The sequence below is a fragment of the Apodemus sylvaticus genome, chromosome 6 (genome assembly GCF_947179515.1).
Source record: "Apodemus sylvaticus chromosome 6, mApoSyl1.1, whole genome shotgun sequence".
NCBI classification, from domain to species: Eukaryota; Metazoa; Chordata; class Mammalia; order Rodentia; family Muridae; genus Apodemus; species Apodemus sylvaticus.
The window spans coordinates 37,999,414-38,026,846 of record NC_067477.1 but is presented as its reverse complement, the minus strand read 5'-3'; the positions used below and the strand labels follow the sequence as shown (position 1 = coordinate 38,026,846).

Genomic DNA, 27,433 nt, shown 5'->3' with positions numbered 1-27,433 from the left:
CCAAGTATTAGAATTAAGATAGCCTCTCCATATTTTTGCTGACTTTAAAAATTTTTTTGTTCCGGCATGTCTGTATCCCACATGCATGTCTGGTGCCTGCAGTAGAGAGTGGGTGGAGAGGGCATGGGGTAGTGCATCCCCTGGAACTGCAGAGAGTTGAGCCTCCATGTGTGTAGTGGGTTCTAGAATGCAGGTCCTCTGGTAGAGCAGGAGATGATCTTAAGTGCTGAGCCAACACTCTAGCCTTCCTGTACTTAATGGCATAGGTATATAGGGTTTTGGACAGCATTGGGAGTATTTACAGATTATGGAACTGTTTTTGGGTTGGAGGACAGGCGTTTTGGGTTGGGAGTGGTTTGAGAAGATAAATGAGTTGGTGGGAAGCCCCACAGACTAGGTTTACATCCAGAGATGATCTATTTGTGTTTTGCCAAACAACTGAGTAGCAAGCCCAACAACTTACTACATACTGTTAAAAACTTGTGTTTATTTTAGGAATTGTTTTTTTTTTTTTTAAACAGAGTCTGTTAGGTAGCTTGCTACCTAATCCAGACTGGCCTAGAATCAGATATCCATTTGCCTGTCTACCTCCGCAGTGCCAGTGTTAAAGGCCTGTACTGCCATTCTGGGCATGTACTTTGGAGAGCTAATAGATATAAGCATCACTAAGGGTGTGATCTGGCCAGAACACCGACCAGGACTCTAGGGGCTTTAAGGTTAGTCCCCACCGGAAGGTACACTTCCCCCTACAAGCTTCAGAAGACAATAGGCATAAGTAAATTAACCGATAGTTATAGACACAACTATTCCAGATATACTCATGTGTCACATTTGTTTTATTAAACTCAACCTTTAGAAAAATAAAACTAGATATGTTCTCTGAGTATGACTTATGGCCACTTTTTTTTACAGTCAATGTATTTTAGAGGCAAAACAAATTGTATAGCAATCAATCAAGTTTTGCAGCGTTCTAACCTTGTTTTACGTACATTCTCTGGACCCCAGTTTTTGTTTCTGGACAGTTCTTCATCTTTTCATATATTGGTAACTGCCAAATCTACTTTGTTTTTTAATCCTTACTTAAATTTTAGCTCCTAGTAAACATTTCTTTGCCACCCCAAGGTTTTTTCCAGATACCGTGTCGCCCACTGTCCTTGTCACAGCACTCACTCCTCAAGTGGGACACAGTCAAGCTTCTCAGTGCTCAGCACGAACTGTAGCTAGGAAATGTCTTCAGAACATTCCGTACCCAAACTATTACTCCCTAGCTCATCCAGACTCCTGGCTTATCTCTAAACTTGAAAATAAGCGCCTTCAGAGAACATTAATTCCCACGGGCACAATCTTTAGTACCCTACTCTTCCACACCACATCATGGTTTGTTTTTTTTGTTTGTTTGTTTGTTTGTTTTTTGGACAAGATCTCAACTATGTAGCCCTAGTTCACCGGGAACTCCTGGAGGGCTGGGATTGCTGGAGTTACAGGCATGTGCCACCACACCAGATCGTCAATTTTATGCAGTCAAACTCGAAAGTTTCAACAAGAACTATTATCCAGCTTGGAACTTAGATATCTGAGCCCTCAGTCAAGGCACCCAAGGTCTCTGGAGAATTCTTAAATGTTTCTAAAGCTGTGCAGTGCCTAAATTCATACCCAGTCCTATGGGCAACACGGGGCTTGATTTCCAGGTTCCTCTTTGGGCCATGAATATTTTAGGTGCTCTTCATGGGGTTTTGGTGTTTCGGGAGCACAGTTTCTCGGAAGCTGTCCTAAGTCCTCAGCTCCGGAGAAAGCTACCCTCCACGCCTCGCCATCCCACCCATCCCAGCCGCGGCCATCGCCACACCCCTGCGCCTCAGCGGGAAGGCAGTGACGTCACGGCTAGACTGCACTGACCTGGTTTCAGATTTCGCGGACCTGCGAGCCCTGAAGGGCACACAGGAGGGGGCGGGGCGGGGCGCTGCGGTTCCTCGGTCGGGAACCCTGTGTGTGTCGGGGTGTGTGTGTACTCAGTGGGGAGTGGAGGCTCGCTCTCGGAGGCTGCCCAAGAGTCAGCACCTCGACCTGAGTAACAGGCGCGGGGCGGAGAAGAAGCGAGTAGATATGTTGGTGGGGGGCGGCCAAACTTCCTGTCCCGCTCTGGAGCTGCTTCCGGCGGGAGCCGGAAGACGCCGCGTGTGGACGGAATTCGGGACTGACTGACGGACGGCCAGCTGCCCTAGACTGGAAGGTGAGCTCCAGGCTAGTGTAGCCACACCCGCTCGGCTAGGTGGCCCCGCAGAGAAAGGAAGCCACTGCGGGGTCTAGGGTCTAGAGCCGAGTTCGCCCCCGAAGGGCGCAAAGAAGCCGCCCCCCAGGCTCCCCCAGGCGTCTAGCGGGCGGGGAGCGACCGGTCCGAAGCCCGGCGGCTCCGGCCCTAGCCGCTTCCAGGGTCTGGGCGCGCTGTTTCTTCTCCTTTGCTTGTTTTTTTGCGGGAGGGTGCCTGGAAGCCAGAGTGCCCCCAGAACGCCGGAGTTAGCGAGTCCCGGGGCGGAGGCTCCGGACTGCACCCGCGGCTGGGCCTGCCCCAGACCGAAGGGCCTTCGGCTGAGGCCTTTGTGCTGGCGGGAAGGGTTGGCAGCGGTGCCCTGACGGCGTTTCACCCAGGGCGGCCGGTTCCTTCCCTGGGTCAGCTCTCTTCCTTGGTGTGGAATAGGGACGTCTGCGGACCAGGGCTGGACCTCCGGTGTCACCTCTGTGGTCACTTCATGCCCGTGTGTGGGCAGCGAGTGTTTGTAGCCAGGGTGTGTTTTGCTCATTCAACTTGTTCTCTGAAGTTTCTCAAGAGAAGACGGTCTGATTAGTTTACGAAACTTTATCTCACTTGCTCACGAGGCTCTGAAATGTACTTAGGAACCATTTGGGAGTTAAATATTATTGATTTTGAATTAAGAGTTCATACATTTACATTAGACTTTGACACAAAGGCCAGTGTAACATATGCAAAGAGAATAAAGCATAGTTTGAAGTGAAGACGGGCAGTTCTGGGTGTTTGGCATTGAGAAATTACACATTGTATTTAGTAACGTACGACAGAATACGGGGCAGCCAAGCATCAGAAAATGTGCTAATTTAAGCTTTGTATCCCAGTAGGTGTCAATTTAGATGATTTCCAAGGTTTTTTGGGGGTGGGGGGTGGAGGGAGGAGTATATCAGTGAAGAGGTTTACCCCTCCGGGGCTGGCCATTATTCTGAAATACTAAACTGCATATGGGGAGTGACAAGCATTTTTGTGTTTTGGAAAAATAATGCGTGTTTGTGTAAAATATAGATCGAAAAGGGTAATTTAAGAAGCAAGCTGACCAGGTAGAAATTTGTGCTAATAGTGCAGTTGGCAAAAAAATAAAAGTGTAGTTGAAAGATACTGAGAAATCTGAACAGCATCACAGAAGTAGTAAATTTGGGGTCTCATTATTATTAATGACGGAGATTATTTAAACATGTAGGATGAGAGGCACTGCTAGATAGAATTTGCAGCTGAGTGGGACAATTGGGCAATAAATAAAAGAGATAATTCAAGAAGAACAGGTTTGGTAGGGGAGATGATAATCTGTGTTTAGACGTGGTTAGGTTTGAAATGCTGATATAAAAGCAGAATTATTCTGCAAGCAATTAATAATGTTTGGAATTGGAAGGCCGGAGTAAAGGGGTGGGGAATTGGGAATCATTTGTCATGTTACTTCTCCTATGTCTGAATATTTATTCCAGTGCTTTCTGTGTGCTCACCAGGAAGCTTGTGTGGACTTAAACTCCCAATAATGATTAAGTCAGAAGTGGGTAGTGACTTCCGGGTTTCTTTTGGGAAAATGTAAAATTAGCCAAATATGGTGGTACACACCTTTAATCTCAGTACTGTGAGGTATAAGCAGGAGTGGGAGTTCAAAGCCAGCCTCTGATACATCATAGAGTTCACACACACACACACACACACACACACACACACACACACTGCTCGATTTTGCAGATTCATGACTCTGATTTGTTGAGCCTCAGTTTCTTCCCTTCGTGCACATGAGTAGATAAACATATTAAGCTGTTTTAGTGCTTCAGGGAGAAAAATAAATGTACAAAGAAAAGTTGGGTTTTTCTTTCTCTGGTTTTTCAAGACAGGGTTTCTCTGTATAGCCCTGGCTGTCCTGGAACTCACTGTGTAGACCAGGCTGGCCTCGAACTCAGAAATCCTCCTGACTCTGCCTCCCAAGTGCTGGGATTACAGGCATGCGCCACCACTGCCCGGCTTCCAGGGTTTCTTAATGTCTGTCTTAGCCTAACTTTCCAGTCTATCCTGTTATCAATAGAAAAATCTTCATCCTGGGTAAACTTTTTACTGTCTCCACTTTATGGATAGCAGTGCTCCCAATTTTACCAGCAATTCTACCAAATTGAGTGAATTCATATGCCAAAGTCGGAGATGGTGGGGAGTTATGCAGGAGTTTTGGTTTGGGGAACTAGCAGGGTCTGTGCTCGGCATGGATAGACAGACCTTAGGTTCAGTACCCAGTGGGGACCAAGGAAGGAGGAGGAGGGAGGAAAAATGCAGATGAATCCACTGCCTCTGTATGGAATAGTCCCATCACTTGCCCTGCCCCCTACTGGTTGGCTGGTTTGTTATGATTGTACTTGAGCACTGTGCTATGCTGTGCACGTGCTCTGCGTCCAGTTACACATCTGTACTCGGTAGCCAAACAGACCTTGAATTTGCTGTAGAGCCCAGGCTCCCTGAGCGCTTAGATTGTAGGTGTGCACCACCAAGCTCCTGCTGGGCTTATTTTTTGAAATGATCAAAACAGCATAATTACCTTTTAGAATCAAGAAAAAGAAGTAAGTCACACTGTCCTGTTGCACAATAAAAGTACTGTCATAACTGTGAATTTCTTTTTAACTTTTTCTTAGGATGTTGTAATTACTGTTAAAATGGGACTAGACTTGTAATCACTTTTTTGTTATATGATCTTCATAATTGTGTGTGTGTGTTGTCATGAACCAAACTCAGGTACTTGTACATGCTAGGCAAATGTTCTGCCACTAAACTACATCCCTAGCCATAACTATATTTCCAAGTGACAATGCCATATTTAATAGTCATGTCCTATATTGTGTGTTTGTGTGTTTGTGTTCTAAAAGATACTTGTGAGTTGCTTCCAGTTCTTTGTCTTATATTTTCAATGAACATCTTTGGCAATTTAGCTTTTCCATATTTGAAGACCCTTTCATAGCCAGGTGTATCTGTAACCCCTCCCAATGCGCAGGAAGAGGTAGGAGACTCACTGACAGTTGAAGACCAGCCTGGCCTCTGTGCATTTCAGCCAGTCAGGGCTTCATTAGGAGAAACTTTTGTGGGGACTGGAGCTAAGGCTCAGTGGTTCAGTGGCTCAGTTCACTTGCTGTTCTTAGAGAACCAGAGTTCGGGCCTTAGCATCCACACAGGGCAGCTTAGAACCACCTGCAATTCCATGGAGCCAGGAGAATCTGATACACGCTGTTGGACTCTATAGACACTTGGACACACAGGGAGTTGTTACACGTGCATGAAATAAAATAAAATTTTAAAAAGAAGTAGAGATAGCTTATTAAAGCATAATGCTTTTTATAGGTTTTGATACTTATTGGGCTTGTTCTGCTGCTTTAAAACATGTTATAATCTGAATGTCTGCTTGTGTTTCTTTAGATGCAAAGGGATGCCTTTGTTTGGCTACATTTCTGTACTGCTCTTAATGCTATGTCTTTCTCTTTTTACCCTTATTTTAGGTTAAATTGATTACCAACCTAGTTCAGCATCTTACAGGGAAAGTGTAATGTTTTTTAAAGGGATGTGAATATAACAGGAAGGTGTCATTGACTGAATTAGATTTGAACCTGACCCCCGAACAGCTACAGGATTTCAGAAGCTGAATCAATGTTATCAGATGAGTTAGAATCCAAACCAGAGGTGAGCCCACTTCGCTGTTTGTTCTTCGGCTGTTGGTCAGGAAACAACTTCTCTAGTGGCTTAATAGTGAACACTTTTGACTTTGTGAGCCAAAAGATTTTTACTACAACTCTTAGTTTATGATTTTTCTGTTACTATATGTTTTCTCAAAGAGTTTAGAAAACTATTTAGTTTCCATCTTTTATGAGTGTTTTTGCATCTGCTATTTAAGTATTTAATGAAATATCTAAATACTTAAATATAGTAAGATATTTTATATTTCTAAAGTATATATTATATAGTTGAAATATATATATTTACACAAATCTTATATGTAATTGAAAATATTTTCTTTCTGGATATAATTGAGAGATTTAAGCAGTTTGTAATTTCTATCATTTTTCATATTTTAATTTTAGTAAATTTGTGTTCTATACTAGAAAAGTCACTAAATTTGACATTATTATTTAATTTTGAAGACTGAAACTTTAACTAATTATGTCATCTTACACAAGTCAGTGTTTTCAGGGTGATTCCTCATTTGTAAACTACATGGTTGCTTAGGAATTTAATATTAATAGGATTAAATGAACCGATACCCAGGAAAGTGCTTTATCACTTGTTTGATAAATTTAAAGTTGAGATTCGTTCCTAGCAACCTCTGATTCTCAGTTTTGCCTGTTTTCCCCTCCTCAGCTCCTGGTTCAGTTTGTTCAGAACACCTCCATCCCCCTGGGACAAGGGCTAGTAGAGTCAGAAGCTAAAGACATCACCTGCTTATCGCTCCTGCCAGTGACCGAGGCCTCAGAATGCGGCCGACTAATGTTACCAGGTAAAACACGTTCACTGCAGACAGGACAGAGAAGACTTAGAGTTAGACTACAAGTGTGTGCCCAGAGTAGAATGCACCTGATTTTACAACTGGTTCATAGAAACTCAAATGTAGGAGTCACATCAAAAGGCAGCCACGGAAGCCACAAGGGCCTAAGTAGTTTAAGCACAGGAACTGTGTGAACGTGGAGCAGAAAAGCCACTGTAGCTCCTGGTTCTCCCATTCGAAGGCATGATCTCAGGAGGGAAGATGCCGAAGCAGATGGCCGTCAGCACAGCAAGGAGTCATGGGCCCCCGAGGGGATCAGTGTGTCTGTCATAGGCCCTCAAGGGGCCAAGGACACAGAGCCTGAAAGGAGGACACCCTAACACTGGCAGGGAGGCTGGGGAGCCTGGCTGCAGGGATGGAGGTGATGGTATAAAGGATGGCAGGTGCAGTCCAGAAGGGATTATAGAGTTCTAGACATTTTTTGGTTTTTTTGAGACAGGGTCTGGCTATGATCTGTAACTGGCCTGGAACTCAAAGTGATCCACCTGCCTTCTGTCTGCCAGAATTAAAGGCAGTGTGCTACCACTGACCCTTATATAATTTTTTTAAATGCTTTTTTGCCTTCCTGCCTTCCTTTCTCTTTTTTTTTTTTTTTTTTTGATGGGGGTGGGTTTTTTTTGGGGGGGGTTGTTGTTTTGTTTTTGTTTTGTTTTTTTTGTTTTTTGTTTTGTTTTTTTTTTGAGACAGGGTTTCGTTCTGTAGACCAGGCTGGCCTCGAACTCAGAAATTTGCATGCCTCTGTCTCCCAAATGCTGGGATTAAAGGCGTGCACCACCACTGCCCTGCCCTTCCTTTCTTTTCTTCTTTATCTTTTTAGATGTTTAGATGAATACCAGCTTATGAATACCAGCTTATTAGATTATAAACTATTGCATCTGTGCCTATCTAATTTAATCGCTTCTCTTCTAAGTTTGGTATATATCATTTCATGTATGACAGACATGTTTTTAAATTAAAAAAAACAAAAAACAAACAAAACCTACAATATTTGGGGCTAGAGCGATGGCCTGGCAGTTTAAAGTACTTGTTGTGCCAGGTGCAATTTCCAAAATTCATATGCTGGATCTCAACCACCCTAACTCTTCTGACCTCCACAGGCACCAAGCACACATGTGGTGCACACACATATGTAAGTGTGTGTGTGTATACATATATGTGTATATATGTATGTATATATGTTTTATATGTAGTAAAAACAATACACATACAAAAATTAAATTGTAAAAAATTAAAAATATAGTTATTTGTAACTTTTGAGCAATTCTTAATTCACTTTTTTACATTAAGTTATTTATTGTGTGTCTATGTTTATATATTATAATGTGGCGGTCGGAAGATAACTTGTGAGGATTGGTTCTCTTCTTCTACTATACTGATTCCAGAGATTAAACTCAGGTCATCAGGCTTGGTGGCAGGTGGCTAACCACAGCGATAATATTCGCCCTCATGCTTTTAGTTGGGATATATGGTGAATGTAGAAAAGTACAAAACCACATACGTATAGCTTGAGGAATAAACATAAGGAACTGTCCATATACTGCCCTCCCCAAACAAGAAGCACCTCATTAGTTTCCAGGCAGGCTCGCCTCATGGAGAAACGTCCATTCTTTAATGCATCATCACCATTTGTACTTTTGAGGTTATTTCTTTTGCTTTCTAAAATCAGTCATCCTTGTATATATCTCTAAGCAAAGTTTTTTAATTTTGTCAGGTGTGGGGACCTTAAATGAATGGAATAATGTAATCTTTTTAATGTGTGTTTGTGTGCTTTGTTTTATTCTGTGTTTGTGAGGTTCATCCTTATTGTAGCTGTGTTTTGTTTTGTATCAGTCATGCTATCCTGCCATATTTACTTACCACAACTTTTCATTCATGTTTCTTCTTTGATATTGTGGTATGATGGCTAGTGCTATTATAAAGTTTATGCTTTAAAAATATTTTTGGTGTATATTTAGTAAAATACACATGGCATAGAATTACCATTTTAAATTAGCATTTAGTATATAATTGTGTGACATTAAGAATATTTACGGTGGGCATGGTGGTGCACGCCTTTAATCCCAGCTCTTTGGAGGCAGGGGCAGGCGAATTTCTGAGTTTGAAGCCAGCCTGGTCTACAGAATGAGTTCCACGACAGCCAGGGCTACACAGAGAAACCCTGTCTCAAAAACAAAACAACAACAACAAAAGAATATTTATGGGCTGGAGAGATGGCTCAGCGAGTAAGAGCTTCTGAAAGTTCAAATCCCAGCAACCACATGGTGGCTCACAACCATCTGTAATGAGATCTGGTGCCCTTTTCTGGGGTGTCTGAAGACAGCTACAGTGTACTCACATATAATAAATAAATGTCACATGGCATTACATCTTTAAAAAAAAAAAAAGAATATTTATGGGCTGGTGAGATGGCTCAGTGGTTAAAAGCACCAACTGCTCTTCCAAACGTCTTGAGTTCAAATCCCAGCAAGTACATGGTGGCTCACAACCATCCGTAACGAGATCTAAAGCCCTCTTCTGGAGTGTCTGAAGACAGCTACAGTGAACTTAGATATAGCAATAAATCTTTAAAAAAATTAAAAAAAATATTTACGTTATTGTCCATTTCTATTCTTATGATCTTGCCACCTTTCCTTTTATAAAGATGAATGAAAGCCTCTGAAAATATTGTATATGTCCTCATGGTAGTATAATTCCTAATTGTATTGAGCCATAAGGCCTGGCTCCTCCGTTCTTAGAATGTTAATTTTTGTTTAAATTTGTGTAAAAGTTTTTTTGAAAGACTTTTTGTTTGTTTTTCTTTGAGGAAGAGTCTTATGTAGCCCAGCCCTTACAACACACTTCTTTTTTGGGGGTTTTGAGACTGGGTCTCTATGTATTCCAGGCTGTTCTAGAACTTGCTCTGTAGACATGGCTGGCCTTGAACTCACAGAGACCCACCTGTGTCTGAGCTTCTTTAGAGCAAGTCTTTTAAACGATTCATGTACCTTCAGTATAAACCCCAAGCGGTAACGGAGCACGCTGGTTACGTCACAAAGCTTCAGTGGTTTGCCAGGCTATTTGTTCCCCGAGATTATTCTGAGGTAGTTTTGTATTTGCAAAAAAGAGAGCACAATCTTCTCCTGGGAGGGTGCTGGAGACTGAGTGCAGTTTAGTCCTCAGGCACTGTGTGCTGACAGGTGCGCTCCCTGGAGGTGAGTGCTGCCTAAAGCTGTGGTCTTTTCCCCTTGCTAGATGAAGCTCCAAATCATGTTAATTCCTCCAAGGAGGTCCCTTCTTCAGCTGTTTTGAGGAGCCTTCAGGTGAATGTGGGCCCAGACGGAGAAGAGACAAGGGCTCAAACTGTACAGAAGTCCCCAGAATTCCTGACCACATCAGAGTCGCCTAGCTTGTTGCAAGATCTACAGCCAAGTGATAATAGCACTTCGTTCATTCTTCTGAACCTAACAAGAGCAGGTCTGTTTAATCTTTTCAGAACATTACTCATTGTTTTAAGTGAAAAAGTTAGATGTGGGGAAAATAATATATACAAGATGCAAAAAGTGTAAACTCTCTAAAGTGATAACAATAAAACTACAATAACTCTGCATTTTCTCTTGTTTAAGTTTGTGAGAAGGTTGTTAATTTTGCCAAATGTAAGAAAAGTCTGTTCTTCACATTGGGCTTTTATCATCCCCGTTTTCATGTGGCACAATTTGTGTACAAAATGAGGATGCTGCCTGCTCTGTGTCTGGTGTTAGGCATTGTGTGTCCAGTGGTAATCTCCTTGGATATGCTAGTTTCTCTGTAGCACTGACTGTCTTGAATATGGGATCTCTCTATGGCATACTTCTTAGAGCTGGGATAGATGTGTCTCTATATCCTGCAACAGAATCATTTCTTGTTTGGGGAATTCATGTGCTGCCCTTGACCAGGATAGTGAGAGCAAGTGTGTGGTGGTGTGTGTGTGGGGGGGGGGTGCTTAGTTCCCAATGTGTCTGTTAATGTTTTGACTTTGGAGGCACATTGATGAGGGAGCATCCTTTAGAGAGTTAAAATACGAATGGAGTTCTGGAGAGGTCTGGTTCAGAGTAGACAGTTGGGCAGCTCATCACACCCAGGGAATGGGAAACATGTATATGCTTTGACTTCAGGTAAGTTTGAAGCGTAAGTACAAAGAAGGTAAACCTGGGAAGGGGAGACTTCAGATGGCAGCCGAGTAGCAAGTCGAGCTGGGAGAGTGGTGCATGGAAACCAAGGGAGGGAAGTGGTTTACGAAGGAGAGGATGCTAAATGATTCCATCTGCTGCAGGATGGACTGGTGAGATTGTGTCTGGTGGCCTTGGCAAAATTAGTAGGTATTGGAAGATGGGTCTGGGAGAGAGTGTAATGTGACTGAATGGAAATACAAGTTAGAAGGTAGAGTTATTTTTGAACTGTGTATGTATCTGTAAACCCAATGCCCATGATGCTAAATCAGGAGAACAAGTTTGAGGCCAGCATAGGCAACATAGTGAGACCTTGTCTCAAACAAAATCAATAATTAAAAAAAACCTTGTTGGGCAAGGGTCACTCACTTTTAATCCCAGCTCTTTGAAAGCAGAGGCAAGCAGATCTCTGTGAGTTCAAGGCCAGCCTGGCCTAAATAATGACTAACTGCATAGCCATCTTCCCAGCCCCGGTGAGGGAGAACTTAACTGAAGCATTCAAGAGAGAATCAGTCATTCTTGAGTATGGGATTGGAATATTTCAAGTGGGAGGTGTCCTGGTTGCCAGGGAGGAACATTTTGCCTCTGAAACAAGAGGAGGTGGAGTTTAACAGTAGACCTGTGGGCTGGAGGGAAAAATGATATCTTAATTATTTATAAGAACAGAAACTTGAAGTAAGAAGGAAAGATCTAAGAACGATTAATTCAGGACAGTCTTTGGGCCAGGGCTAATAAAAGAATGCTGCCTAATCTTCCTTATTCTTGCCCTTCTTCCAGGTCTGGGATCTTCCGCTGAGCACTTTGTGTTTGTACAGGATGAGACAGAGGATTCAGGGCCTGACTTCCTCTCTGGTGAGAACACAGACAGTGGTATCCCATGGTTCCTGCGGGTTCAGGAACTGGCCCATGACAGCTTGATTGCGGCTACTCGTGCACAGCTGGCAAAGAACGCAAAAACCAGCAGCAATGGTGAGACTCCTGCATTCTGCTCTCGGGTTTCTCCTACAGAGCGTTGGGTAATGAAATGGCTGTATTTTGAATTGTGTATAATTGCAATTGTGTTTTGTAAAGTGGCAGTATAATGTGGCGGGACAGAACACCTCAGTGGGTCCAGCAAGATGTTTCCCTGAGGAATCATCACCATGCAACAGGCCTAGTTCAAAAGGAAGTTTACTGGGGGAAGGGAAGGGGACCTGGAAAAGGGGTAGAGGCAGAGAAGGGAGAGGGGACAGAGATGACAGAAAGAGAGAGATGAGAAATAAGGAATAGAGAGAGGTAGAGAAATGACTGGGTGGGTAAGGTAGGGGGTATGAACAGGGAAGGAGTGAGAGAAAGAAAGAGGAGAGAGAACAGTCCTTTTAAGTCAGGTTGCCTTGCAAGCTAGCTAGCTGTTAGGTGGAGCTAGCAGAATTGCCAACAATCTTGAATGTTTTTATTGTAGCCATCCTTAAGTATGTAAAGATCAAAATTTATAAAAATATTTTATATTTAGAGCTCAAAAACGTTACAATAGCTTTATCAGTTAATAAAAATACAATTGTAAAATTAATGTTGAGTGACTCATAATGCTAAAACTATGTTGTTATTCATTAGCTAATTTCTTTCTTTCTTTCTCTCTCTCTCTTTCTCTCTCTCTCTCTCTCTCTCTCTCTCTCTCTCTCTCTCTCTCTCTCTCTCTTTCTTTCTTTCTTTCTTTCTTTCTTTCTTTCTTTCTTTCTGTTTTTTGGAGACAGGGTTTCTCTGTATAGCCCTGGCTGTCCTGGAACTCACTCTGTAGACCAGGCTGGCCTTGAGCTAATTGTTTTATGCTAGTTACTTTTTGTTTAAAAAATGTGTGTATGTATATATATGTACACATGGACCCTAAAGGTACATCCTCTTCGCAGCTAGGATTATCCCATGTGTGGCTGTCTTATGTTTCATGTGGGTCGTGGGCACCTAGTCAGGTCCCCATGCTTGGGTGACAAACATTTCCCCCACTGAGCTGTTTTCTCAGTCCAGTGTTTCTCTTCAGCTTAGCTTGTACAACTTCATGTTTCCTGACAGTTTGGAAGACTGTCCCTGGATCAGCAGTATCACCTGGAAGCTTACAGGGCTTGGTGCTGAGAAGTGACTCAGCTGTTAAGGATGATTGCTACTTCAGGTGGCTCACGCCCTGTAACTGCAGCGCCTGAGGCTCCCACACACCCCACCCCCACATTAATCTTAAAGTGCAGCTCTCATGTCTAACACAGATCTGTTACATTACAAATTTGGGTACAATACATGTTACTCTTAAGAATCATGCCTGGGTAGATTCAAAACCTCCCCATAGTAGTCAAACCTTCATTTGCATACCATAAATTTTTGGATCTCTTTTGATTAGTTCTCACTGTGCATTTTCTCATTAGTCTGTGATGATTAAGTTATTACATGTGTCAGTATTGTCACCAATCTAAGGTTACACACAGAATTGTCAGTTGATAACTATCAGGAAGGAGTTCAGAATATATTTATAATTATTTTCTAGTTACTGTTCATATAAAAACAAAAAAACTAAGTAATATCTTATAAACAGGGATTCTACAGCTATTTCAGAATATTTTATATTTATAAATGGTAACTTCTACATAGAAAATTCCATAATTTTGTTGATCTTCAAATGATTAGTTCATCGTGGCTTCACAGTACCCTGTATTCATCTAACCATTTGGGTAAGATTTCTCCTGAGATGATTTTTCTAATTCTAAAATCTTTGTCCTGGTTAAAATTTAACTTTGTTCGGCCGGGTGGTGGTAGTGGCGGCGGCAGTGGTGGCGCACGCCTTTAATCCCAGCACTTGGGAGGCAGAGGCAGGTGGATTTCTGAGTTCGAGGCCAGCCTGGTCTACAAAGTGAGTTCCAGGACAGCCAGGGCTATACAGAGAAACCCTGTCTCGAAAAAACAAAAACAACAAAAAAATTTAACTTTGTTGATTAAATCTGTTTTTTATAAATGGAGAGTAATATTATGGAACAAAATGTTAATGTTAGCCAGCGGGGAAACATCTGAAATTATATCCTGGCTTAAGACAATTAGTTGTTTAACTGTAGCAAGGGGAGCATAGCAGTGGAAAAGAAAGACTGCTCAGTGGGGCGGAGACTGCCCTTGATTAGCTCCGCATGGGGCTGTGGAGATGCAGAACATCATCCTGCTCTTGCTTTTCCGAGGGGACTCTGTGTGTGTACAAGGAGACTCAGTGTGCTCAGGCAGAATCCGTGAGTGTTTCAGCATTCTGAGGACAGTGAAAACAGGAGTGTCACATCACCTGTCGATATGAACACGCATACAGTTTTAATTAACCGATTTCACCTAAATTAATCGAGGCATTGCTTATGCTTCTCGCTTGTCTTTATGGAGCAGCATGCCTACTCGTGTTCTCTTTTATGAAAGTTTAACTCAATATTTTAAAGTTCATCTGAGGTCTTATGTTTTTTAAACATTGAATAACTGAAATGGGATGAGATATGAAATTAGAAGGTTGTGCTTATTCTTCAAATGATAGGGAATGAATGAACAAGTTGATTTTAAAAAATGGGGAATCTTAAGAATGGCCGTGATAAAAAACCTGCTGTAAACTCACTCAGCCAGAATAACAGTTTCCTTATTGCCTAGAACTTGAAGCTACCTCCTTATATTCCTTATAACTGTATAAGGAATAACAGTTTCCTTATTACCTAGAACTTGCAGCCACCTTCGTCGCCTCCACTCTGGGTGTTACTTCTCCCTCAGTTTTTTTTTTTTTTTTTTTTTACGATTTATTTATTATATGTAAGTACACTGTCGCTGTCTTCAGACACACCAGAAGAGGGTGTCAGATCTCATTATGACTGGTTGTGAGCCACCCTGTGGTTGCTGGGATTTGAACTCAGGACCTTAGGAAGAGCAGTTGGTGCTCTTACCCGCTGAGTTGTCTCTCCAAACCCTGGATGTTATTTCTCTACCAACTTTTGTTACAAAACGCTCGCGTTTCTTTTGAGACTGCTCAGTCAAGCATAACCTTGTTTCTTCTTCCTTCTACTTCTCCCCTACCAAGAAAAGCTGAGATTACAGGGGTGAGATCACAGGGGTGAGATCACAGGCGTGTGCCACCATGCCTGGCTCCGACTGAATAGATTTAATTCTACTTTCTGAAATATGTGAAAGGTAGCCTTATTTGATATCTACATTTGTCAGAAGCCTAGTGTTGTGAAATCAAACATGCCAGTTCTGGTTGCTGTCTGGCTGTAGAGTACTCTGGTACCTATACATAGTTTGCATAGGGAGAGATATGCTGAGTAACGATTGCTAGCAATGAAATGCTTGAATCTGAGTATCTGAGCAGGATCTTTCCCTGAATTATAAAATGTCACTTGTTACAGGAGAAAATGTCCACCTTGGTTCCGGTGATGGGCAGCCCAAAGACTCCGGGCCCCTTCCTCACACGGAAAAGAAGCTCAAGTGCACAGTAGAAGGCTGTGAGCGGACGTTCGTGTGGCCAGCTCACTTCAAGTACCACCTTAAAACTCATCGGTGAGCAGTCACGAAGAGGACTTGTCCCTGACTAGACAGACTGCAGGAAAGCAGGAACTGCAGTTGTTCTGACTAAGATGTCTTCTTTTGTCGGGTGTGATGATGTATATACACCTGTAATCTCAGCCTTTAGAAGGCTGCCAGCTTTGAGATCGGCTTGGGCTACAGGGAGAAACTCTGGCTCAGAAAATTAAAAACAAATACAACAACAAAAAAACTAACAACAATAATGGCATATCTTCCTAGGGCATCATCTTCAATTTGTGTGGTGTTGCAGCTGGGATTTGGCTTGTACAATTTTAACCAGGGTTTTTTTTTTGTTTGTTTGTTTTGTTTTGTTTTTGACACATCCCAGTTTGGAATGTATCATATAGTCAGTAGAGATGTTGACCACCACCTACACAAAGCATTCTCAGGTATTGGTGCTTGTGACTGTCTTTACAGAAATGAGCGCTCCTTCATCTGCCCTGCAGAAGGTTGTGGGAAAAGCTTTTATGTGCTGCAGAGGCTGAAGGTGCACATGAGGACACACAATGGGGAGAAACCCTTTATGTGCCATGAGTCTGGGTGTGGCAAGCAGTTCACTACAGCTGGAAACCTGAAGAACCATCGGCGCATCCACACAGGTGTGCAGCTCTACCTTCCCTCAGCAGTTCCTCAGCTCGGCTTGCCTCTCCTCTGCGATCACCTGTACTTAGGAACCGAATAGTGAGAGCAATAATGAAGGCGCAGTGCTGTTATTAAACCCTGAGGAAAGGTTTTCTTAATTTCCCTGTCTTGTCCATTCTACTGATTCATTATCAGTAGCATTTATCCAACTTCATCTGTGTGAGGAGTAGACCATATTGACTTCTGTCTCTAGAAGCCTCCCTTGTGGAAAGGTTGTAAGGTTGTCTAAGGTAACCTTAGTGACACCAGGAGATAATGGACGAGTCAGCCTGTTTTCCAGTCTCTCTGAAGATTGCATAGTTAAATTTATTGAGTCCTGCGGATGCTACAGAGCAATAAGGAAAAGATAAAAATAGAGCCTGAACATGAGGCGCTTGCTTTCTTGTTAGAGCTCACAACACGAGAAATAGAGTAAGAAGTATCCAAATGAAAGAAGCAAAATAAAGATTCCTTGCTTCTTAGTCCAAGATCCCATGGGTGCTTCTGGAGCCATTGTTAGAAATGTGTTTTTGCAAAATGCAGTCACTGACAGCAGGTCACGAGTGACCATGTGCACCTCTTCCCTGTACGTGCCTCTACGACAGGAAGCATACTGTATAGGAAATTAGAAAGGGGAGCCCATGAACAAATCACAATTGTTCTAGACATAATTACCTCCAATTGGCATAACTTTCAGTATGTTAAGATGGAATAATTTTCTTTTCAGTTTTCTTAACTCAGTAGATGTGCCCGGAGGTGGGGCACGCCTTTAAGCCCAGCACATCAGTTGGAGAGCCGCTTAGTCTGCAGAGCTAAAGCCAGCTTTAGACAGCTCTGAAATCAAACCAACCAAACGAAAGGGAAATAGTAAATGGTACTTATTCCAATAAAGAAATTAGAATAAAAAATAGAAAGGCTATCTCATCTGTATTTCAGAACATTGAGAGGCAACATTTGCTGGGTACCCAGTTGAAATTACATAGCATAAGTTAAACCAGAAAGAGTCAGTCATTGAAAGCAGACCGCGATGCTGAGGAAAGCATTGTAGGTGGACGTTTTCAGAAAGAAGGCTGAGCCTGTGTCTCACTTTCTATCCCCAGGAGAGAAGCCGTTCCTCTGTGAAGCCCAGGGATGTGGCCGTTCCTTTGCTGAGTACTCAAGCCTCCGAAAGCATCTGGTAGTTCACTCAGGTATGAGAACCTACCCTGTTTGTAGACCTCAAGTACAATAAGAGACAGAGTGGGAAGGCAGTTTGTAGTGTTCTTATGAGAAACATTTCATCTCTGTTGATCACTAATAAAACTCAATTATTTATTGAGTGGGATGAAGACCCTTAACAGTATTCAGAAGGGCTTCTCATCCATTAGAATCCACTGTTCTCTTCAGATTTATGAGTGAAGATCTTAGAGTTCTGTGCTGGATCCTTTCTTATGTTGTTTGGTATGTATCCTGTATTGACATTTTCATTTTTCTGGGGGAAGATTTAAAAATCCATGGCAAACTGGGAAGGCTCAGTCAGTGGCGCAAGACCTGTGTGTTCTGGGTATTCTGAGAGGCCGTGGGCAGGCCGCCATCAGCCTCCACTCTGCAGAGACTGCCTTTGCCCGCGTTGGGACATCACGGTAGCCAGGACAGAGAAGACCTAGGGATCTGCTTTTTGCTTTGTTTTCCTAAATTCTATGCATGTCTACTTCATCAGAGCCTGGTTGACTTCTATGCGGATGACTTAACCTTCTGATAAAAATGTCTTGAATTTTCTGAAAATACTCTACAGCAGCCACACTTTGTAAGCTTAACAGAAAAATCTAAGCGGTCTTTGTCTCCTTCCCTCCTTTCCCATCTTCCCAAACAGAAATTAGCACTGAGGCAGTAGAGGCAAGATTGCTGGTTTTGATGAACACAGCAGAGCATTTGAGTGAGTTAGTGTGGAGACGGTGCTGTCAGTCGGGGCAGGCATTTCACCACCGTCGAGTTCTCGGCGCTGGGGCTAGTTTGTTTTTTGTCATGTAGCACAGGATGATCTTGAACATCTAATCATCTTGCCTGCAGCTCTCAGATGCTGGGATTGCAAGTGAGGAATTTGTGCATGCTAAGCAAGTATTCTGTCACTTGAGTCAGGTCTCTGGCCCATAGGCAGTTTTTATAGGTTCCCAGGAGATGTGGCAGACTGATAGCTTGTGGGCCAGGTGTAGATTCCACGTGTATATTGCTTGACTCTAGAGTTCTTTGTGATACTTGTTATGGAAAACTGTCAAACATTAGGCAGATATATGTAAGAATACAAAAATAGACATTTTATGCCTATTAAATTTAGAAATGTCTTGTTTTTTATCTTGGATTCAGTGCCTGGTCTGTTCTATCTAGTTGTCTCCAAAATGAGCTCAGTTGATTTATTTTTAAATGAGTTAATTTATTTTTAAATTTTATTTATGTATTTTGTGGAATTAAATCCAAAGCCTCTTGCACAATGGGCAAACATTTAACTGTAGATCTACAGCCTCAACCCAGATGTTGGTTCCTTTAAATGAGGATCCCACGGGGTCTAATAGTGCTTGCTCCTGGTATTAGGTCTTCTTTGAACGTAAGCCTTTTTATGCTGTTGTTCATTTGGTTGATTTGCTATAGAATTGAGTTCCAAGGGTCCTATAGAAGTGCCGTCCTCTGGATTTGTCAGCTTCCTTTTATGTCTTTCTCCCCAGAGCTGGAGATTGAGCCCAGGCCCTCACACGTGCAGGGCAAGAACTCCAGCACTGAGTTGTTTGCCAGCTGCTGTTGGGTTACAGCATGTGTTCCTGTATTGCCCAAGGTGGACGCACGCTCTAAAGCTCCCAGACTTACTGTGTACTTCTTGTGTCCCTGCAGGACTGACACAAGGCTTGGTTGTCAGACCTGATCTGTAGGCTCAGGTGGTGTCAACCGTGACCTTAGGTTCTTTCTTAATCTTTGCCCTTGTTCTTTAACCTGATAGTTCATTGGTTGTTTTCCTTAGTACTATTCTTCCGCATTAGTTAGAATTCTTCTGTATGTTGGACTCTCCTCCATGGAGTAGGGCTAGTTGATCATTTACACAAGTAAATGGCAAGTTACCTAAAAGGCTTTTCATTATGGGCTTGCTGGATCTTTTTGTTTGGTTGGTTTTTGTTTTGTTTTGTTTCATTTGTTTTTTTTTTTTTTTTTTTTTTTTTCTCAAGAAGGCTTGGACTGGAACAAGCCACATAGACCAGGCTGGACTTGAATTTAGAGTTATCCTCCTGCCTCAGCTTCCCAAGTTCTGGGACTGTTGACATGCACTCTCATGCCTGGTCTTCATTGTGAGCTTTCAGAATAAGGAACTGGCGCTTTCGTTACTTGTGCAGATTAAATTGGTTTCTTGACTTATTTGGGGGTTGTTTATAGCTAGTATGTAGACATAGTTAAGAGAAAACTACTGTCCTTTCAGAGGACCCACATCATGTAACTCCAGGGCTAGGAGCCCTCCTACCTGCTGGCCTTGCTGGCACCTGCATGTAAATAAATGATGCACATTTGTGAATGCTGAAGACATTGAAGGAAATAGGATATGGGATATTATAAACCTAGGTTTGTGATGAATCCTTCAGGTAGATATGAATTCTGTTGGTTGATGGAAGACTGTTGGAAAAGGAAGAAAATATTTTCTGTAATGCCGTGATACCACATTGAAGAGGCTATTTTGGAAGGACTGTGGTCTAGAAAGAGGAAGTGCTAGAAGACAGACAGTGCATGTGCTAAGCTCTCCCGGTAACCTTTCTTTCCTTTCCCATGTACAGAAGGCTGTGTCCAAAGAGCAACCTTCTTTAAGTCTACTTGATGCCGTCAGAACTGCCAGCCGCCTTTTGGGCTACCCAGTCTTTTAACGTGGTTCTCTTTGCAGGAGAGAAACCTCATCAGTGCCAAGTCTGTGGGAAGACCTTCTCCCAGAGTGGGAGTAGAAATGTGCATATGAGAAAGCATCATTTGCAGCTGGGGACACCTGGGCGTCAAGAACAGGATCAAACTGGTGAGGACGGTCAGGGTGGACATCTGTGTTCAACAGCCACGTCATTGGCTTGCCTTGGCTTTGGGAAGTCTGGTTAGGTTTAGTGGAAAGACTTGGTTTCATTTGATGGCTTAATAGTTTGTAACAGCTGCACAGTACAACCATCTGCAAACTTTCAATACATAGCTTCTCATTGCTTTTGTTCCTCCCCTTAAAATAAAGGAACTTGATAAATGAGCTGAGTTGCAAATCCCAGAACACTTAGTACTAAAAGTTCAACTAAGTGCTTCACGTGCAGCTCAGTAGTAGAGTACTTGCTTAGCGTGCATCAGATCCTGGGTTTAAACATAAAAATATGCACATGCACACAGATAAATAAGTAAATAACAATTTCTCTGATGGTATATGCCTATAAATCTACTTATAAAACCGAAGCGAGCAACATAGTAAGAGCCTCGTCTTAGGAAACAAAAACCAGGTGTATTGGCACATGCTTTAATCCAGTACGTGAGAAGTAGAAGTTGGAGACCAGAGGTCGAGGCCAGCCTCAGCTATAGAACAAGTACATGGGACCCTGTCTCAGAAAACAAAACTAGTAAGTAAATGTTCCCCTAATGAGTTTGAGGTCAACTAGTGCTGGTGTGCTGATCCACGATTCAGCTTTTAAGGAATATGGACCTAAAAGATTTCTATATAACTAAAGATTTAAAATCTTTTATGTAAGAGTTTTGATAACCCTTTTCCTACTTTAAAATTGATAAAACTCTTTCCTTTCCCATGTCTTAAATATCATTTCATCCCCAATATATGCTAATCTTCAGATGGTGGTCACACGCACAGATAGTTATCCCTAAGGACCAGCTCTTTTCCTCTAGGTTTATTCTCGTTATCTGAAAGTGAGTGAAATAGTGAGTGACATCCAAGACAAAACACAGTTCTGAAAGAGGTGGCCAGCTTCCTGGTGGAGGGGGTGAGGACCAGGCCCAGTGACCGCTGTATGTCTCTTATATTCTGTTCTCTGTGCAGCTGAGTCACTAATGGGCAGTAGTCTGCTTGAAGAAGCTTCAGTTCCCAATAAAAACCTGGTGTCTATGAATTCCCAGTCCAGCCTTGGAGAGTCCTTGAATCTACCAAATACCAATTCTATCCTTGGAGTTGATGATGGTAAGACATTTAGTTCTCCTTTCTTTGAGAGAAACAAGTTGCAACTAGGGACTTAAGGAATAGTGTCTCCAAAATGGAGGTTTAATATTATCTCTTGTATGATATTGTGATTGAATAGTATTTATACTTACTCTCTGGGGTGGATAAATGAATCCTTTTCTTTTTAATGATTAAATATGCTGTTAACACAAAAATAAAGAAAAAATTTAAAAGATAATATTATCTGTAATCCTTAGCATCCTAGCCCAACTGTGTCTGTCTTTCCTGTTGCAGTTATGGAAGAGCTTAACTTTTAAAACATTTAAACAGAGCATAACCAGGTTTTACAGAGGAGATACAAAGCAATTTCTCCATACCTTCAAAAGCCATATCTTCTGGAGAAAAGAAAGGGCTCTCTAGGAAACAGTTGTTCCTCTGATATAGAAATTTCACCCAGCTTACACAGGCCAGGCCCTCTTCTCTGAAAATCTTACCAGGTGAGGTCAGCATGCATTTATTCAGTGCCTACTGTGTGCCTGGCACCATGGGAAAGACAAAAGTGGAGGCAGGTACCATAAGCTCTAATTGAGAAGTGAAAGCTTAGTATAAGTGTGTGAAACACCGTTGAGTACAGAGATGAGCTTACAGTAGCAAGCATCTGTTGTTCAGTGCAGTCTAGAAGAGCAGACCGAGCTACAGATCTTCTGGGATCCCACTGAGGAATGTCTGCTAGGCCTAAGAGCATGTTTTAGACATTCCTGTCTGTCACAGTTTAGGTAAAAGTGACCATGTTTTTGTAACTTCTATGTGGAGCTTACAAGACCTAAAATGTGCCTGTTTCCTGAGCATTACTAGTACAAACCTCATGAGAAAATAAATTGCATGGAGAGCTTTGCTGGCCTTGAAGAAGCAAATTCCAGAGAGGAAGGGTCATTGAGTATGAATTTTGAAGCCAGGATTAACTCAGGTTCTTGACACATAGTACTCAGAATAGTAGTATTGTCAACTTCCAGGGCTGGCTCTCATTGTCTGGCCTGCCTGCCTGTGCAGGGTTTGATGTATTTCATACATTGTTTTAATCCAGGTAACAGTCTGAAAACTGTATTGTTTTAAATTGTTACATTGAAGTTGGTCATTCTTATATCAAAGCTTTTACTTCCCATTCTCCTTTTGTAATATTTTCTAAATCCACTGACAGTGAAAAGCATGTAAGAACATAGGGCTGAGTTTTTAGGAATAGACTTTAGCATTTTAATACTGACTTGCTGAAGCAGTGGGTGTAGATGTGGATTTGCTGTTCATTGAAGGTAATTTTCCTGTTGTTTCACAGAGGTGCTTACTGAAAGATCCTCACGGCCCCTGTCTTCAGTGCCTGATGTGACGCATCACTTGGTGACCATGCAGTCAGGGAGGCAGTCCTATGAAGTTTCTGTCTTAACTGCGGTAAATCCGCAGGAGGTAAATCTGTTTCCTGCCCTTACTTTGTCTCTGTGCATTAGTCCAATGTCTACTGGGGCCTAAATGTCACCCTGTGAGCTGGGAGACTGACCTGAAGCTCTGAGGACTCTGAGCACTCTTACACATGATTTTAAAGGGTTATTTTCATTTTTAATTATGTGCACTGTGTGTGAAGGAGTGTGCACAGGAGTGAAGGTGTCTGTGAAAGGCTATCAGATCCCTTGGAGCTGGAGTTACAGGCAGTTGTAAGCCACATGACATGGGTCTGGGAATGATGCAAACATGAGGACTTGGGTTCAGATGTGGTGAACCCAAGTTCACCACTTGTGCAGAGACAGATGTGGTGGGTGACATATATCTGTAACCCTAGCGCCAGGGAGGGTGAAGCAGGGTGGTCCCCAGGGTACACTGGTTCCAGCGCACACACATACCCCTATACATTCCATATACAAAAATATATTAAATATTATGGGGAGATGGAATGATGGCTCAGCGGATCAAGTTTTTGCCAGGCAAACCTGAAGGCCGTCATTCAGACCCCACACAGCAGTGTAAATACTGTGTAAACATCATTCACACCCCAGTGTAAACACTGGATAAATCTGTCAGGCACTTGTTTGTCTCAGCATTCACTGGTGTGAACCAGCCTCCACACAGATATATATACATGTTCCTGTACACATGCACACACATGTACATAGCATCTTTTTTTAAAAGCACTAGATGTAAAAGATGCTCTAAAAGTGCGGAAATTAAGCTTATGTCATGCCTCAGGCCTGTAGTCTCAGCATTCCCCGTTGAAATAGGGGCATTACAAGTACAAGGCCAGCCTAGGTTACAGATAAATAGATAAACAGATAAATTATAAAATAAAAACAAACATCCATGGAAGTAGAAGGGGGTCAGTATATTTGGAAAGAGGAGGGGGTTGGATCATAGGACAAGAAAAGTCAATAGGGTCAGAGTATGGTTGGAATATATGACTTACTGCTAATAATCCACACAAAGAAAAACAGTTCTTGCCAGGCACTGGTGAGGCATTCTTTAATTCCAGCACTTGGCAGGCAGAAGCAGGCAGATCTTTGTGAATTCAAGGCCAGCTTGGTCTGCAAGAGAGTTCCAGGACAGCCAAGGCTACACAGAAAAAAAACAAACTGTCTCAAAAAAACAAACAAACAAACAAAAAAAACCAGAAACACACAAACAAAAACAGTTCTTTAAAGCAGGTGTGCAAGCCTGGCAGTGGTGGTGCACGCCTATAATCCCAGCACTCTGGGAGGCAGAGGCTGGCGGATTTCTGAGTTCAAGGCCAGCCTGGTCTACAGAGTGAGTTCCAGGACAGCCAGGGCTATACAGAGAAACTCTGTCTCGGAAAAACCAAATCCAAAAAACAAACAAACAAAAAACCATGGGTGTATAATCTCATCACTGAGACATGAAGAGTTATGAATACCAGGCCAGCCAAGGACACATCATGAGACCGGGTCTCAGACAACATCAAAATACCTACGGAAAAAGAAAAGGCCAAACATTTTTATTTGAAACTTTCCCTGTTCAAAAAAGAGGTGCCATTTCTTCTGCTGTGGTCGTGAGTCTGGAGGCTGGATCACCTGAGCTAAAGGAACGTAGTCAGACTTGTTGGCTGAGAACTCCCCAATCAAGGGGGAGATTTAGATTGATTCTGGGCGCTTGCAAGGGTATGGTCTTAGCTCTGACCCTAAAAACAGAATGAAAGTGACCAAGCCTTGGTCCTGGTCAAGGGAACACATGACTGTCATGAGTTCATTGTGCAGGGATAAGTTTCTGCAAAAATCCCTCACGTATTTGGTTTTTTGAAGAGAGGGTTTCTCTGTGTAGCCCAGGTTGTCTTGGGACTCATTCTGTAGACCAGGCTGGCCTTGAACTCAGAGATCTGCCTGCTTGTGCCTCCTGAGTCCTGGGATTAAGGTGTGAGCCACCACAGCCCAATGGTTTTGTTTGCTTTCCAACCTTTCCTTTTCCCCCTTTTCCGTAATCTTTACTGGGACATAATCTTTATGTATTATTTGTACTTCATCTTTGTATCATCCAAATGACTCAATATTCCATGTTAAATATTTATATTTGTTCTTATGACTTATTTTAATCCACTATTCTGCTATTGGTTCCATTGGTTCTCAGTAGGTAGCTGCTTTGGAACCAGTTATTTCTGTCTCACTTAGGCAACTGTCCCCTCTATTATTGCCCCCTTGTTTTCCTTCTTTGAAATTTATCTTATGGAAATAGCTTTTAGAGGGTCTGTTGAGAAAGACATTAGTACAAAAATGTATGAACCCTTTGCCCAACCTGAACTGTTATTTGTACTTCATCTCTGGTTTGATTACATATCTGTCTGTGCTCCTCGTGCATGCCTTGTTCCCTAGGAGGCCACAGAGGGCATCAGACCCTTTGGAACAGGAGGTATAGGTAGTTGTGGGCCACCTCCTGCTTGCTGAGAACCAAATTCAGGTTCTCTGCAAGAGCATCAAGTGCTCCTCACTGCTGAGCCATCTTTCCAGCCTCTCAGTTATATAATGTTTCACTGTTTTTTATTTTTTATTTTTTTTGCTGTTTGTGCCAGAATACTTTAAAGTATTATAGACCTATCTGTAATTTTTTAAAGTATACTTGTGAAAAGATAAGAATGTAAGAAATAACTATATTTCCATACCCAGCAAATTTAGTAGTAATATTTTATCCTTCAGTATTTAGTTTCTTTCTTTTATCTCCTCAAAAATGTCTTTGGTTGTCTAATTTGAGCCAGAATTGAAACAAGGTCCATGTATTGCATTTGGTTAGCACATTAATTTAGTCCTCTGCTGCTGTGATTTAAACACCATGACCAAAAGCAATTTGGAGAGGAAAGGTTTATTACAACTTGTAAGCCCATCATGGAGGAAAGCCAGGGCAGGAACCTAGGACCAGGAACTGAAGCAGACACCCTGGAGCTAGGCTGCTTATTGGTAGCTCTGCCTGCTCTCTGGTGTGACTGGAGAGATGCCGCATTTGGTAAGTGCTTGCCATGTAAGCACGAGGACCGCGGTTAGCTCAGCAGAACCCGTGAAAATTAGCCAGGCATGATCTCACGTTTTACAAGAGTTCTGGGTCTGACAGCATGTGCACTGTGGTCCTGCGCAGGACGTAGAGATGAACAGTGATATACACTGGCCAACTAACTTCAGCAAAATCTGAGTTTCAGGCCACCAAGAGCTCTTGTTTCAACAAAAACATCTGGACCTCCTTCATGCACATATATACATATATAAGATGGAAACAGATGATGTCAGTTATTATTCAAAACCTCTGAACATTAAGAGTGGAATATCAGTGTTTGTTGCAACTCCCTAGGAGTCCTTTAGCCTTGACCCTGGAGCACTCATGAATAGGTTCCCGCTTCAGGACTTGTAACAGAAACAGCTCCTTGTGTATCCTTTGGATAGTCACTGCCTATATACTGGTTCCTTCTGTGTTGATTCTTCTGTCACTGACTGGCAGGCATGATCTCAGTCATTGAGCCTATAGATTCAAGTTATTTAATTGCCATATTAATGTGGTGGTACATACCATTAATCCCAGCACTCAAGAGGCAGAGGCAGGTGGATCACTTGAATTCAAGACCAGCCTGGTCTTCATATAGAGTTTCAGAACACAGAGACCTTGTCTCACAAAACAACAGCAAAAAAAAAAAAAAAAAAAAAAAAAAACAAGCTTTGGGGGTCTGGGAAGATGGCTCAATGGTGACGGTAAGAGCACTAGCTGCTCTTCCAGAGGACATAAGTTTAATTCCCAGCCCCCACCTTGCTTCTGCAATTCATCTGTAACCTAGTCTCTATTCATTTTCAATTTTATAGTTACTAAACCAAGGAGATTTAACTGAAAGACAGACATGAGTGTGCTGACTCCTGGAGGAACAGTGTCTGATCCCAGAGTGCATGATGGGAACAGATCCGAAAGGCTCATAATCTGACAGAACTAAAATGAGTCTGAAGGACCAAGACCTCGCCTTGCCTCTGTTCATCTTCCCTAGCAGAGAAGAGGGATGTCTGAGGGCTTCTCTTCGACCTCACTGGATGCAGTCCAAGAATGAAGGAAGCAGTGCCCGTGGGCTGGAAACCTGTGCTGCCTCCCTCCTCAGTGCAACGTTCAGGGGTAGACTTCCCAAGAGCAAGTTTAATTATGTGTTGGCTGAAGATTTTCATTGTGACTGTCAAGGTTTTCCTTTGAAGAATTTTCACCCTAGACCTAGCTATCTTTTCATATGGTTGAATTATGTCCTGCTTCCAACCTGAACTTCACCAGAACACTGAGTTTTCGAGATGCCTTGTTGCTTGGAAGAAGGGAGGAATGCCAATTACATTGTGGCATTGCACCCTCCCTTTAGCAACCTGAGGAAAAGACTCAGCCGTTGGGCTGTAAAAATTAAATTACTTGAATCTCCCCTTGGCCCAGGCTGAGGTACCAACTTATCCTGTAAACTTTGACTTGGTCATTTTTTGTTTTGTTTATGGGACTTAAAGTAGCATGTTATCAGGGGGTTTTATTTGTTTTTTTTTTTTTTAAGTTAAAAACCACATGATCTAGTTTGTTTTCCTTTTAAATAAACAAAACAACCTAGTCACCTCTTTGGC

The 27,433-nt window shown here is 42.4% G+C and overlaps 1 protein-coding gene across 1 annotated transcript; it reads left to right on the top strand.

Moving 5' to 3' along the window:
• The first annotated feature begins 1,968 nt into the window (after window positions 1-1,968).
• Window positions 1,969-27,423, top strand: Znf410 (zinc finger protein 410). The gene is made up of 12 exons (XM_052185433.1): window positions 1,969-2,230; window positions 5,788-5,968; window positions 6,644-6,779; window positions 10,059-10,280; window positions 11,789-11,980; window positions 15,391-15,541; window positions 15,986-16,167; window positions 17,290-17,379; window positions 20,082-20,207; window positions 21,213-21,350; window positions 22,660-22,787; window positions 26,657-27,423. Exons 2-12 carry the CDS (start codon window positions 5,936-5,938, stop codon window positions 26,693-26,695), a joined length of 1,437 nt encoding a protein of 478 aa, XP_052041393.1. The 5' UTR covers window positions 1,969-2,230; window positions 5,788-5,935; the 3' UTR covers window positions 26,696-27,423.
• The last annotated feature ends 10 nt before the right edge of the window (window positions 27,424-27,433 follow it).